This window comes from Diorhabda carinulata, chromosome 5, assembly GCF_026250575.1.
Source record: "Diorhabda carinulata isolate Delta chromosome 5, icDioCari1.1, whole genome shotgun sequence".
NCBI lineage: Eukaryota > Metazoa > Arthropoda > Insecta > Coleoptera > Chrysomelidae > Diorhabda > Diorhabda carinulata.
The window spans coordinates 30,426,465-30,441,946 of NC_079464.1; the positions used below are offsets into that span (position 1 = coordinate 30,426,465).

The following is a 15,482-nucleotide window of genomic DNA, read 5'->3' on the forward strand; positions in this document are numbered from 1 at the left end:
CCTATTTTTGGTCGTCGTGTCCCCGGTTTACCATCTCGTGCGATCTATGCAAATCCTCTGGTGTAATCAATGGATAATTCAAAATTTGAAGCTACTTTCGGCGCTTATCAGCGACTGAAGTGTTGCAAGCAACCGTACTAACATAAAATAGTTGCATATATCCAAGTTAGACAGAGTTTCAGAATTGTTTTTCTTTTTTATAGCCGTTCGTAATCAAATAAGGCTAAATTCTATAGAAGCAATAACGAGGGACGGAGACCAATAACGAAACACGTATTTTAAATATTTTATAGCTTCATTCACTAACGAGACGTTAATGTTTTATTTATTGTTTGTTGAAACGTTGTACGTGTCTAAATCACGTTTAGTACGTTCAGATTTCATACAAAAGAGTTTACTGCACGTAGTTGTATTATAGCTATAAGAAAAATCAGTTTTAAGTTACGCACTTTTACGAATTAAAAACAATATTTCACTTTAAAATTATAAATACCTTCAATAATCTATCTCGCGAGATTATAAACTGTCGATTTCGTGTTTAAAATAACTCATAGCTTTGGAATTAGTCATACGAAATTGTTAGGTTAGGTTGAATCACAATTTTACAATTGTCATAATTGTCAACTGTCATCAAACACAAATTAAAATTGAAAAAAATGATGTAATTTTCCGTATGTAAGCTTTTTTTTTGTTTTGTACAAACATATTTACCTTTAAACCTAACCTAACCTAACAATTTTTAAAACTATGAGTTATTTTCAACACGAAATCAATTTACAATCACCTAAACAAACGAATATGGCGGCGCGTGGCGTATGTCGTTCAAACAATCAGCGCGCGAGGTGCGTTCCATTTAACAGTTTGACAGTTTCGCTTCGAATCAACGGCAGCAACATTTTGGACATTTCGACCAACCCGTAGTCTCACTGACACGGCAAAGAATATGTAGATTCAAAATTTTTCACTAAATTTATTACTAGGTCGAGAATCAGAGTTAACGTTCTTAAAGTAGCGCCCACCAACTCCGAATTTCTGTAGTAAATTTTCAAGATTTCCAAACGTTGTTCGTTTGTGTAATTTACCATGATGGAAAGGTCATGTCTACTGAATAAACTGACAGTGACAGTTCGATGTTTAGTGAAAAGGTGCGTTCGCAAACAGAGGTTATGTCTACCGAATAAACTGACAGTGACAGTTCGATGTTTAGTGAAAAGGTGCGTTCGCAAACAGAGGTTATGTCTACCGAATAAACTGACAGTGACAGTTCGATGTTTAGTGAAAAGGTGCGTTCGCAAACAGAGGTTATGTCTACCGAATAAACTGACAGTGACAGTTCGATGTTTAGTGAAAAGGTGCGTTCGCAAACAGAGGTTATGTCTACCGAATAAACTGACAGTGACAGTTCGATGTTTAGTGAAAAGGTGCGTTCGCAAACAGAGGTTATGTCTATCGAATAAACTGACAGTGACAGTTCGATGTTTAGTGAAAAGGTGCGTTCGCAAACAGAGGTTATGTCTATCGAATAAACTGACAGTGACAGTTCGATGTTTAGTGAAAAGGTGCGTTCGCAAACAGAGGTTATGTCTACCGAATAAACTGACAGTGACAGTTCGATGTTTAGTGAAAAGGTGCGTTCGCAAACAGAGGTTATGTCTATCGAATAAACTGACAGTGACAGTTCGATGTTTAGTGAAAAGGTGCGTTCGCAAATTCTAATCAGTTTTCGATTATTTTCATTTAAAATAACGTTTTGCACAAATTATATTACTTAATTATTAAAAAAAAAATATTGTACTAGTGTTTTAAGGACGTCGTAACGCGCTTTTTTCCGTTACTAAAAACGTTTTGTTTTAATCCTTTAGCAGGGTTAGTTTCCCGTGATATGTTCCACCATTATATCCTCTTAGTAAAGTTTTTATCTTCTGTAAAAATAGGCGTCTAGCTGCACTACGGAAAAGCCCTTAACTTGATGAGATAAATATGTTAAGAGTTACCTTTGGACGGGATTAGTTACTGCTGAAAGCAAAATAATGTAGACACCCGACACGGAGGAAAATAAAAGTTGTTTTTGCTTTATTAGCATCAAGTTTTTTTGATAACAAAACCCTGGCGCTTACAATAAATATTAAAACGTAGCTTTCATTGTATTAAATCATTTACACCCTTTTCATTTATTTCTTACTATAGACATTATTTTGTTATCGCATCTTGATATCAAAAGGTATCGTGTGTAGTGGAAACCCGCGTCAAAAAACCGCCCCCATCTGCCTCAAAATGCGTCCAACCTGCGTCCAACTGCATAAATTTTTTCTCAAAGTTTATCAACCCACGGCGCCGTTATTTTGAAGATGTTTTGGTGATATATTTCCACAATCCCAATACCAAATCGATTGCAGTTTTCCGATGCGAATTCCACGTGGCAAATGTTGACTCGTGTCTTATTCTCAGCCATCTTTGAACGCTTTGGCTCATTTAAATACGACCTATCAACTTGGAAGTTCACTATACCGAATTTAGTTCGTAAATGTCGATGAATTTCCGTATGACGAATGACGATTTGTTGTGCAAAGGAAGTCGGTACTTGACGTGTTCACTCGCAACGTTATAGCACGCGCGTGAAACGTGCGTCGCCATTAAAACTGTGCCACACTGTTAATAAAGGATCTAGCTAACAAAAAAAATACAGGCGCGCCATCTACACCGTTCCGTGGCTTTTTATAGCTTCAATTTAACCAAGGGTTTTCTTTGGCTTCTTTTATTACTAAACCTGAAGCTCCTCTTTGTGGAAATGACACTGAATAACACCGAGAAGTAGTTGTCGAAGGAAAAGTTTCAAACAAAGAGGTCTAAAGCAAGGAGACCCGCTATCAACAAGATCTACATTATCGATATTGCTGCGAAGATTAAAACAAATATGATGATATAAAGATTTTGGTCAGGTCTGTTTCTGAGCGGCAGTTACTCCAAGACGACTTGGACACACAGTAAAGGAATGGACAAACACCTTGAAAGCGAAGCTCAATGAAACAAAATGTAGTGGTTCAAACAATCCCACACTAAACGGTGTTGAGATTATTACAGTTGATCAGCAATGTGATTTTGGAGTTATAGTGACCGAAAACCTGTTGAACATGTTAACCAAATAGTCAAGGAATCCAGGATCATTCAGTTGAGCTGGTAAGACTTCTTTGTCAAACGTATGTAATACCAAAGCGCATTCTGTAAGGAATCCATATTTTGTAAGGGATATTGAGCTTTTAGAACGTCGCTTTGGTGGTGATTTGATAGAAACCTAAAAAATTTGCACATTTTCCATGTGAATACAAATCAGAAGATAAGAGGACATTCGAGAAAACTATCTAAGGGAAGAAACTGCAAGGGTCAGGTACTTCTGGAACCATCTTCGTATCTGATTCTTTACTGTCTTTTCTACGACATTTATAATTAAATTATGATGGTTGTACAAAAGTCATTGCGGATATTCCCAATTCCGGTATCTTAATTTAGAACAAAAACTCGTTTAAAGCTTAAAATGTTAGGGCATAAAACGAGGGCCGTTCTATTTGTTGGTTATTTCTGGGAGCAGGTAATTTCAATTAACAATACATATATGTTCAGATCTCATTATAATAAAGGCGTATATTCGCGTTACATATCGTTGGTATCCCCGCTATGAAATACACGTCATTAAATTTTGATGTCGGGACGTAAATTTCGAAATTATGGATGTAGAACTGATAAAAATCCTTCTACATCAAAGGGTTATAATTATAATGTTTACGCACGCAGAAGTTGGAACGAAAAACGATGAAAATTTCTCTTAAAATGCGTCACGAGATATAAAAAACAAAAATTAAATACCAGTTCGTCTTTATATTACATAAAGTCGCACGGAAAATTATGTCTGCAAGTTTTGTCAGTGATAGTCTCATCAGTTTAATGCAACTAACATATAAATTGAAATAAATTAGATATGAATAGGAAAGTAACAAATTTAATAAATTTTCAATAACAAATTTAACGTTTTTTATTATTTTATCATAATTCAGCCCTTTACTAAATATAAGTAGGGCGAAAAACCGTAAAATATTCAATTTTTGAATATCGATCGTATATTACGAGAATAGAAATACATATTTGGACACCTGTATCTCGGAAATTGGGAAATAAATCACAATATATTGAGTACGTATATCTTTAAAACGTTCGGGTGGATTCACACACAATATTTCTTATTTACCCACTTTATTTATTTATACACTAAACTATTCACTAACACTTACTACTAAACACTCATTTAATTGTTAACATATTAATTAATTTACACTGATTAGTTTTAACTATTCCGATATGTTCACTACGACGTCGGTTTATATACTGACTCTGGCTGCTAAACTCGTATTTATACACAACGGATTTTTCTGATTCTAAAACAAATAAAACGATGATGCTTACTTACAGAACAGTGTTTTTCTGAAGTACTGGCTGTTTATAAGGTTTCAATATCATATTGACAGATACACGACTTATAATTGTCCATGAGTGAAACAGGGAAACTTCCAACGACTGGCCTTGCGGTTTATTTATAGTCATCGCAAAAGCCAGACGTACCGGAAATTGTAAACGTTTAATATCGAATTATAGATAATTGGTATAATCGGGCTTAAGACATCCTCTTCTTTGTATTTTCTCTTTATGATTGTTGACTCAATGACTTTATTCATCCTACTTTTGCAGTTTTATCTTATTGCAAAAATACTCGCATGTTAGCAGTAAAGTGTCACTATCACAAAAGATCAATAAAAAAAAGATCACATAACTTGAAATGTCACCATCACAAAGGATCACCGAAATAAAGAAAGTTCTCGCGCACGTAACGACTATCGATCGACATATTAGTTGGATGTCAAATGTCAAATATTGTGTCAAATGTCAAATATTATGTCAAATGTCAAATATCGTGTCAAATGTCAAATATTATGTCAAATGTCAAATATCGTGTCGAATGTCAAATATTATGTCTAATGTCAAATATTATGTCTAATGTTAAATATTATGTCGAATATCAAAATTTGTGCAAAACTTCAAAAATAGTGTACAACGTCAAATATAGTGTCAAATGTCAAATATAGTGTCAAATGTCAAATATCGTGTCAACTGTCAAATATCGTTTCAACTATCAAATATCGTTTCAACTGTCAAATATCGTGTCAACTGTCAAATATTGTCACGTCGTGTCAAATATCGAATATTGTGTCAAACGTCAAATATAGTGTCAAACGTGAAATATCGTGTTAACTGTCAAATATTGTGTCAAATGTCAAATATCGTGTCAACTGTCAAATATCGTGTCAAATGTCAAATATTGTGTCAAACGTCAAATATCGTGTCAAATGTCGAATATTGTGTCAAATGTCAAATATCGTGTCAACTGTCAAATATCGTGTCAACTGTCAAATATCGTGTCAAATGTCAAATATTGTGTCAACTGTCAAATATCGTGTCAAATGTCAAATATTGTGTCAAACGTCAAATATCGTGTCAAATGTCGAATATCGTGTCAACTGTCAAATATCGTGTCAAATGTCAAATATTGTGTCAAATGTCAAATATCGTGTCAAATGTCAAATATCGTGTCAAATGTCAAATATCGTGTCAAATGTCAAATATCGTGTCAACTGTCAAATATCGTGTCAAATGTCAAATATAGTGTCAAACGTCAAATATTGTGTCAAATGTCGAATATTGTGTCAAATGTCAAATATAGTGTCAAACGTCAAATATCGTGTCAAATGTCAAATATCGTGTCAACTGTCAAATATCGTGTCAACTGTCAAATATTGTCACGTCGTGTCAAATATCGAATATTGTGTCAAACGTCAAATATAGTGTCAAACGTGAAATATCGTGTTAACTGTCAAATATTGTGTCAAATGTCAAATATCGTGTCAACTGTCAAATATCGTGTCAAATGTCAAATATTGTGTCAAACGTCAAATATCGTGTCAAATGTCGAATATTGTGTCAAATGTCAAATATCGTGTCAACTGTCAAATATCGTGTCAACTGTCAAATATCGTGTCAAATGTCAAATATTGTGTCAACTGTCAAATATCGTGTCAAATGTCAAATATTGTGTCAAACGTCAAATATCGTGTCAAATGTCGAATATCGTGTCAACTGTCAAATATCGTGTCAAATGTCAAATATTGTGTCAAATGTCAAATATCGTGTCAAATGTCAAATATCGTGTCAAATGTCAAATATCGTGTCAAATGTCAAATATCGTGTCAACTGTCAAATATCGTGTCAAATGTCAAATATAGTGTCAAACGTCAAATATTGTGTCAAATGTCGAATATTGTGTCAAATGTCAAATATAGTGTCAAACGTCAAATATCGTGTCAAATGTCAAATATCGTGTCAACTGTCAAATATAGTGTCAAATGTCAAATATTAGTGGATATTCAGGTAGTGAATATTATCAAAAAGCTTTTGTTAGGGTTTTGATGGAAATAGTGTATCTGGGCGTCGACATTTTTTCAATATAATTATCATTAAATGAAAAACTTGTTTAAATGCCTCAAACAAATCAAAAATAGAATATTTTTAATTCGTGTCTGGGTGTTGATGCTCCTTTAGTCAAAAATTGTATAACACCCGCAAAACTCAATTTGAGACATTTTTCAAGCATTTCGACGGATTTGTCGTTAGGTATTTTGGAATGTTGTCATTCCATTAGAGTAATTCTGAATGTTATACCAGCATTTTTTTTTCCAGAAGTGCTCGAGAAAATTAGCCGAAGACGCGAATCATTATCCACCACGACAATGCGAGCTGTCGGATATCATTTCGAACAAAAACGTTTTTGAATAGTCAAAACATCAAATTGATGGCTAATCCGCCGTATTTGGCACCCAACGATAAATTGCGAGGTCAAAGAAGCTGTTGATATAACCTGTTTTGGAAGTAACTCAATCGGAATGGGAAAAATAGTTCAAACGCATCCAATTACGATTATTTGTTTTTTATTTGTCTGAAAACTTAAGTAGCGACCCTCGTATATGAGGTTGACGTATATCAAATTATGCTACGTCGCTGTAAATATAAAATAAAAAAAATTCTAGTTGAATTAATACTAAATTTGAATTTATACGTGTATAAAGTTTTTGTGATGGAACGGTCGTAACCAAATTTAACATCTTATTGAAGATTTATGCACCTCCTATAAACATATTTGACAATTTTTATGATAATTCCATTCTGAGGATGATACGATAGCAGATAGAGAATTTGTTGATCGCTGGGGAATATCGCTTTTATTAAAATTGAACCGGGAATTTTCGAAAAGTCCCCCAGACATATTTTACAATATAAGTGAATGACACTCTGATATAATTCGTAGAAATATATCTAAATATTGAATATTCTCGAGAATTATTTCAAAATTTCAACAATAGATAGTTCGTTCTTTATTTTAAATTGATTAATTTTCTCTTAATATTGTACGAATGTGTCAAATATCGTGTCAAATGTCAAATATGGTGTCAAATGTCAAATATCGTATCAAATGTCAAATATTAGATTACTTCTTCCTGGGCTAATTTATGAAAAAATACATGAAAAAACCCTCGATAATAAAAATACTAACCGATATTCAAATGAATATGAAGAACCAACATAATTAATAACGTATCTAAGTGAAAATTTACACACGCTCGTCATATTTAGAAAGATACGATCCGTACGAGCTTTTTTCAAGATACTCGACGTAGTTAAGTATTGCCAACATCGAGACAAGAGCCTCTCCAACTTCTAACGTCCTCTCGAAACCTATGACGTCATAAATGTAACAGGATTTCGACAAATGTTCATTCCCTCCCCATGACGTGATTGCAATATGATCTATATCAGTAGCGCGGCATATACAAAGTAATTTTAACAAAGAATAGTTTTTTGTAATCAATTATAAATTTTCCTTTTTGCTTAATGACCTTTTGCCATCTATCTTTCGGTTTCTTGATTCCGCGCTCATAAATTATCAGCAAAAAACCGAACCAGGTGCGATTGAAGGTCATCGACATTTGTGAAAGTTTAACCATTCAAAGAATTCTGCATACTTCGAGATAAATGGTGCCAGATCGGGGCTGTATATAGGATGTGGAATCACTTCACGGCTAAGCTCCAAAAATTTTCCACGAGGTTCCATAGATGTGCGAAGACTCGCATTATCATGGTGGAACACTATTTGACGTTTTTCTTTGAACTCTTCATCCAGTTTCATTAATTGTTAACAGTAAACATCAGAATTGATCCTTTGGTTCCTTGGAAAAGGCTCAAAAAACACAACACTGACAGCACGAGGTTTTTTCGTTGTTTTTCAGCTCCAAGATCGTTTTCGAACTATGTTACTGCACATTTTTCATCACCACTGATGATTCTTGCAAATGTTGATTCGTTAGGTACCCAAATATCAAGCTTCTTAATTAGCACAAGACGTTTCAAGTTGTGTCCGATACTTGTAGCCTCATCTCAACCTCTCCAACATCTATATGAGGATCCTCTTCAATTATGACTGCATCAACTCCAGTAGGTCGACCAGAAAGTTACCAGAGCTACTTTTGTTATAATTTTCTCCCCCTGAAGCTGCAATACAATCCGTCTATGAGATCGGCAGTTCTTAGTTACCCATCTTGTGTAATTAAAGCCTCTACAATATTTATATGAGGATCCTCTTCAATTATGACTGTGATTTGGTCTTCATCAACTCCAGTAGGTCGACCAGAAAGTTACCAGAGCTACTTTCGTTATAATTTTCTCCACCAGAAGCTGTAATATATAAAAAAAATGAATACTGACCTTGTCTGAACCATTTGACTTCGGGATCTGGTGATCCGCCGATACTGGAACACGTCAATTCTTGTATTTTCCCTTCGGTGACGGTGACATACGAACTCGGACTTATGACGGGCTGTTGCGGTACTGTGAGTACCGTCAAAGAGTATCTTTGAGCGTGGAGATCGGTACCGGAACCGCCGGCTTTTACTTTACATTCGAAAATTCCGTTATCTCGATCGTAACTTGCGTTCGATATTAAGAGATCGTAGATACCTTTATCTACTCGATAATTTAATCTGAAACAAAAGAAAATGGTGCTGAATTTAACGAAATAGATGCAAAAACAAACGAGGAGTGATCCACCTCAAAAAAAGGATCTAAAGCGCCAAAAGCGATAGTTAAAATCCAAAGGATTGAAAGGCTTGATGATGACGTTTGTCCCTTTTATTTCTTCATCTAGAAACTTTCCTGTTGCTTTATTTCCAGTTCTTCTAGACCATTACTGGTTGCTCCGGGTCCAATACGATCTCGGTGAAGTTCCTCAATGAAATTTCAAACTCTACATCGATTTCTATTATTTCTTAACCATCCAAATCAACCGATTCGCGTGCGTTGCGATTTTTTCCTTTCATCGAAATTCAACTTGATCTGCCCCACAGGAATTGACATAACAATTAAAGACAAAACAGATAACAATATAGAGTTGTTGCTCTATAATGTACACGCCACGGAGGAGATACAATAACCGCCGCCCTCAACCACCCACATGTATCGCCCCTCCGTGTGCTAACGCCTCAATTAATCCGGCTGCGGGTTTGAACCTCAGCATTTCCTGTTTGGCACAGATTGAGTTATCAAGTCAGGAAAGCGCCAGTTTCCGGTATCTAATCATTTTCCGTATGGGTAATTGTTATAGACCGAAATTTTCTATTAGGAGCGTCTCTGTTATTTGCCGCCTTTGTGATCGGGTACAACTGTCGTTTCCTTACAAATGAACTGAAACACCATTTGAAAAGCTTATTTAATTATTAGACTTTTTCGTTAATATACATTTACATAACAAAAGTTATTTTCGTCGATAAAATTAATGGCATTTAGTCCGTTAAAATTGAAATTTTAGTACCCTTACTAAGCGTTTTTCTGAGGACGATGTATGGGGGTGTCAAGGAAAGCTTAATCCCAAGTTTGTTGGGTTCCAAGCCTTGTCTCCCGGCCGCCATCTTAAATAAAGGGGTGAAAAGCTATTTTTGACGATATCTCGCGAATTATTACTCCTACAAAAAATTCGTAAAGACGTAAATTGTAGGAAATCGCTTTGCCTACAATTTTGTTAATGACACTTTTTACCATTAACCGCGAATTTAAAAAGTTATAAGTAAAAAAGTGCAAAAATTTTGTCAACAATTTTTTTTTCGCTCAATTAGTTTTTAATTTTTGATTTTTCGATAAAATTGTGTTGAAACAATTTAAATTTATTACATATTATTTATTTTTTACTAGAATTGTCAATTTCAACGACTGTAAAATTAGATTGAGTTCGATTTAGATTGACACGACGTTTTTCAATTCGAAAGCCTCTATAGTCTGGAATTTATAACTTTTTAAGTAACTGCTACATTTTTTGGAGGATTGTCTTTGAGTTTTTACGGAAAACGAAACAGAAAAGTTCCGAACAAAATGTGTTATAACATAAACTTATTCACGTTGATAACTACACTGATAAAAAAATTTTTTCTTTTCTTACGATAAATTATTTCTTCGATTAGAAAAGTAGTCGTTTCTTTGAAATAAATTTTTTTCTCAAAGAAGGATCGAATTCTAAGGAATCTAAAAATGAATCAAAACAAATTGTCCATCGAAATGTTACAATGGACTCGGCCGCCATCTTTAATAAAGGGACATTTTTGACGATATCTCCCGAACTATTGACCCTACAAAAAATTCGTAAAGACGTAAATTGTAGGAAATCGTTTTGCCTACAATTTTGTTAATGACACTTTTTACCATTAACCGCGAATTTAAAAAGTTATAAGTAAAAAAGTGTAAAAAATTTGTCAACAATTTTTTTTTCGCTCAATAACTTTTTATTTTTTGATTTTTCGATAAAATTACATCAGAACAATTTTTTAGATCGTTCTTTGAGGATTAATTTTGTAAGTGGATTTTTTGAATTCCACTCACTCTTGTGGCTCATAGAGCGCTCCGAAAGTGCTGGGGCACCACAAAGTATTTGTTATCATTTCCATTTTGTTTTTATTTTTCTTTTCTTTACAGATTTTTCTGAACATTTATTATTTTCAATCGACTATGATTTCTAAGCAGGTAGAAAAGATCCAAATCGCTGTTTGATTTGTCACAAAATGCAGCTCGTTTTCACAGTTATCGAGTATATCACCAGGTCCAATCGTGATTTGGAGATATCAAAGTCCTGAAGATTGGGGCTGGAAGAATCAAACAAACACGTGGACGTAAATACAAGCTTCCAAGCCTCCAGCACCTCTAGAGCTTATGAAATTGATTTTCTGCATATGTAAAGGAAATTATGTGGCTGCAGGAAAGCAGGCCTCAAATTCTCTGCAGTATGTCTTCATTTTTCTGGCGAAATATCAAAGTTAACAGAAGAAAACGAATTAGAAGATGAACTTCCAATGATGACTCCCAATTTTACCTCCCGTCATACCCCAAACCTTTATTTTTGACCCTAAAAGACAACCTGGACTATCAAAAAGAACTAAAATAGAGTAGGTAGTACAAAATGCCAGGTAAATTTAATATCACCTAGAACTTATCTGTGGATTAGGTCTACTGGGGATAAAACTTAAAAAAAAACGCGTGTATGGACTCTACCTCATAAGTGGCGGGGAAAAGAGCCGAAAAAAATGTAAATAAATATTTTGTTTTTGGTATAATGTGGTGACCACTTTTAGAGCGCTCTATGAGCCACAAGACAGAGTGAAATTCAAAAAATCCATGTATAAAATTATTCCTCAAAGAACGATCTAAAAAATTGTTCTGAGGTAATTTTATCGAAAAATCAAAATTTAAAAAGTTATTGAGCGAAAAAAAAATTGTTGACAAAATTTTTGCACTTTTTTACTTATAACTTTTTAAATTCGCGGTTAATAGTAAAAAGTGTCATGATCAAAATTGTAGGAATAACAATTTGTCACAATTTATGTCCATACGAATTTTTTGTAGGGTCAATAGTTCGCGAGATATCGTCAAAAATGTCCCTTTATTAAAGATGGCGGCCGGATCCATTGTAACATTTCAATGGACAATTTGTTTTGATTCATTTTTAGATTCCTTAGAATTCGATCCTTCTTTGAGAAAAAAATTTATTTCAAAGAAACGACTACTTGTCTAAACGGAGAAATAATTTATCGTAAGAAAAGAAAAATTTTTTTTATCGGTGTAGTTAACAACGTGAATAAGTTTATGTCACAACACACTTTGTTCGGGACTTTTCTGTTTCGTTTTTCGTAAAAACTCAAAGACAATCCTCCAAAAAATGTAGCAGTTAGTTAAAAAGTTATAAATTCTAGACTAGAGGCTTTCGAATTGAAAAACGTCGTGTCAATCTAAATCGAACTCAATCTAATTTTACAGTCGTTAAAATTAACAATTCTAGTAAAAAATAAATAATATGTAATAAATTTAAATTGTTTCAACGCAATTTTATCGAAAAATCAAAAATTAAAAACTAATTGAGCGAAAAAAAAATTGTTGACAAATTTTTTACACTTTTTTACTTATAACTTTTTAAATTCGCGGTTAATGGTAAAAAGTGTCATTAAAAAAATTGTAGGCAAAACGATTTCCTACAATTTACGTCTTTACGAATTTTTTGTAGGAACAATAGTTCGCGAGATATCGTCAAAAATGTCCCTTTATTAAAGATGGCGGCCAGGTCCATTGTAACATTTCCATGGACAATTTGCTTTGATTCGTTTTTAAATTCCTTAGAGTTCGATCCTTCTTTGAGAAAAAAGTTGGTTTATTTCAAAAAAAACGACTACTTGTTTAACCGGAGAAATAATTTATCGTAAGAAAAGAAAAATTTTTTTTATCAGTGTAGTTATCAACGTGAATAAGTTTATGTCATAACACACTTTGTTCGGGACTTTTCTGTTTCATTTTTCGTAAAAACTCAAAGATAATCCTCCAAAAAATGTAGCAGTTACTTAAAAAGTTATAAATTCCAGACTATAGAGGCTTTCGAATTGAAAAACGTCGTGTCAATCTAAATCGAACTCAATCTAATTTTACAGTCGTTAAAATTAACAATTCTAGTAAAAAATAAATAATATGTAATAAATTTAAATTGTTTCAACGCAATTTTATCGAAAAATCAAAAATTAAAAACTAATTGAGCGAAAAAAAAATTGTTGACAAATTTTTTACACTTTTTTACTTATAACTTTTTAAATTCGCGGTTAATGGTAAAAAGTGTCATTAAAAAAATTGTAGGCAAAACGATTTCCTACAATTTACGTCTTTACGAATTTTTTGTAGGGTCAATAGTTCGGGAGATATCGTCAAAAATGTCCCTTTATTAAAGATGGCGGCCGGGTCCATTGTAACATTTCCATGGACAATTTGTTTTGATTCGTTTTTAATTCGTTTTTAAATTCCTTAGAGTTCGATCCTTCTTTGAGAAAAAAGTTGGTTTATTTCAAAAAAAACGACTACTTTTCTAATCGAAGAAATAATTTATCGTAAGAAAAGAAAAAATTTTTTTATCAGTGTAGTTATCAACGTGAATAAGTTTATGTCATAACACACTTTGTTCGGGACTTTACTGTTTCATCGAACTCGAATAAACAGTTCCAGTAAAAAATAAATAATATGTAATAAAATTTAAATTAGTAATTGAAATTAAAATCGGCTTCAGAACGATAAAAACACGTGTTCTATGTAATTTTTGTTCGGAACATTGCACCAGTGAAATTATTGCAGGCTACACGATACAAATAATAACGTAGTAATTGGTATTCTTTAGCGTTTCGTATTTTGCGAGCTATTCTTAATTTCTTATACAGAACCGGGTCGAGAAAATCTCGACTATAAATTATAAAACAGCTGCATGTAGGTGAAATCGCTGCTATTCATTTTAGAGCACCTAGAGTTAACTACAAATGCATAGGATTAATATAAATTTTGTTTTTTGTTATAAAATATTCCAGGAATACAAATGGAGTTTCCGTTTCCGGAAGTTCGCGATGCAGATCGCCGATTTCCGAAGCGATTATCTGGAAGATCGAGTTCCTCAACTTCTTGAACGCATTCCTCAAACTTTCCATAGTAAAATATGAAGAATTTTAACGTTTCAGTGTTCATTGGATCTGGATGATGACTGACGGACACGAAGAGTAACGCCTCGACTGTTGGAAACTTCGTAGAGCGATCCAGAATCTTCCCTGAGCTAAGTACGAGCAGAATTCCTCGACGGAAGCGCCGTGTCTTTAAAAGTGCGTCAAAAATAAATGGAAACTATGTCGAAAAAATGACAAAAGTGGAAGCTACGACACTATTCTACGTATTAATGCAAATATATGATAAATTAAATACAGGGTATTGAGAAGAAACGGAAATTTCGGGATCGAATCGTGTCCTAAATTATCGAAATAAAACCATATGTTTAGACATCATATTATACATTGAAATACCATAAAATTTCGATGATTGATTACGTAGAATCATGTGCTGTATTTGACGATATAAATGAATCGATATTACAGACGAAAATACAGAGACGGCTTGTGCCCGATGGTTAGTAAACCGCGATTTAAACAAAAACTATCTATACAATATAAAATTACAAAAAATCGATATATTTTCCTCCGATTTCATATTTACGTAACTTTTTCTCAATTTCTTTTAGTTATTTTACGTAAAAAAAAATAATTAACATTGTTTTCCCTGCACGAATAATTTTTTTCTTCGTATAATAACCGTCGAACCGCCCTCGTATATTCCGAACTAAATATTTTTGTTTACTACGGTGCTACAAGAAAAAATATTTTAATCATTATTTGATTAGGTGGATTGTAAACAAGGGAGTTTACATTGAATACATTAAGACCGTCTCTGTTCGAACATACCACGACGACGTTAAAATTGATTCTATTTCAGGATAAATGATTTTCTGGAAATGTTTCGAAAATAGTACAGCTGCTCATTTGATTCCATTTATTATATCAATACATTTTACATTGTTCAAAATGCACAGCGAATGGTTTCGCGCTATAGTATGAATAAATACCATTCGGAATTATATATAATGAGATTTGCGGTTTACTAGAGGTGGGAATCGTTAATTGGAACTGTTATTACTTATATATAACTCTATGAGTTTTCTTGTAAGGAAATCATCTTATACTCAAGTCAAATATTTTGTAGCATCCATCGATAATGCCTACGACATCCACGTGACAATATTTCGACGATTAATTTATCTACTACTCAGTTTTCTTGTCGTACCTCTTCACCAGGGCTATTGGCGTTTCTCCAGGAAATTAACTACTTTTTTATCTTTCCAGGTTACTTAAGCTTGCTGGTTAGGTTAGGTTTACGTTAGTTCAGGTTGGGTTTAGTTTAAGTTGACGTTAGTTCAGCTTGGGTTTAGGTTAGTGCAAGTTGAG

At 33.6% G+C, this 15,482-nt stretch overlaps 1 protein-coding gene across 3 annotated transcripts in view; it reads right to left on the reverse strand.

The window, feature by feature from the left end:
• Nucleotides 1-15,482, reverse strand: part of LOC130894196 (contactin-5) — a 247,580-nt gene that overhangs the window by 31,946 nt on the left and 200,152 nt on the right. For all 3 annotated transcript variants that reach the window (XM_057800832.1, XM_057800833.1, XM_057800830.1), the window contains exon 3: nt 8,860-9,134. In XM_057800832.1, the coding sequence (XP_057656815.1) occupies nt 8,860-9,134 (275 nt within the window). The remainder of the gene's footprint in view (nt 1-8,859; nt 9,135-15,482) is intronic.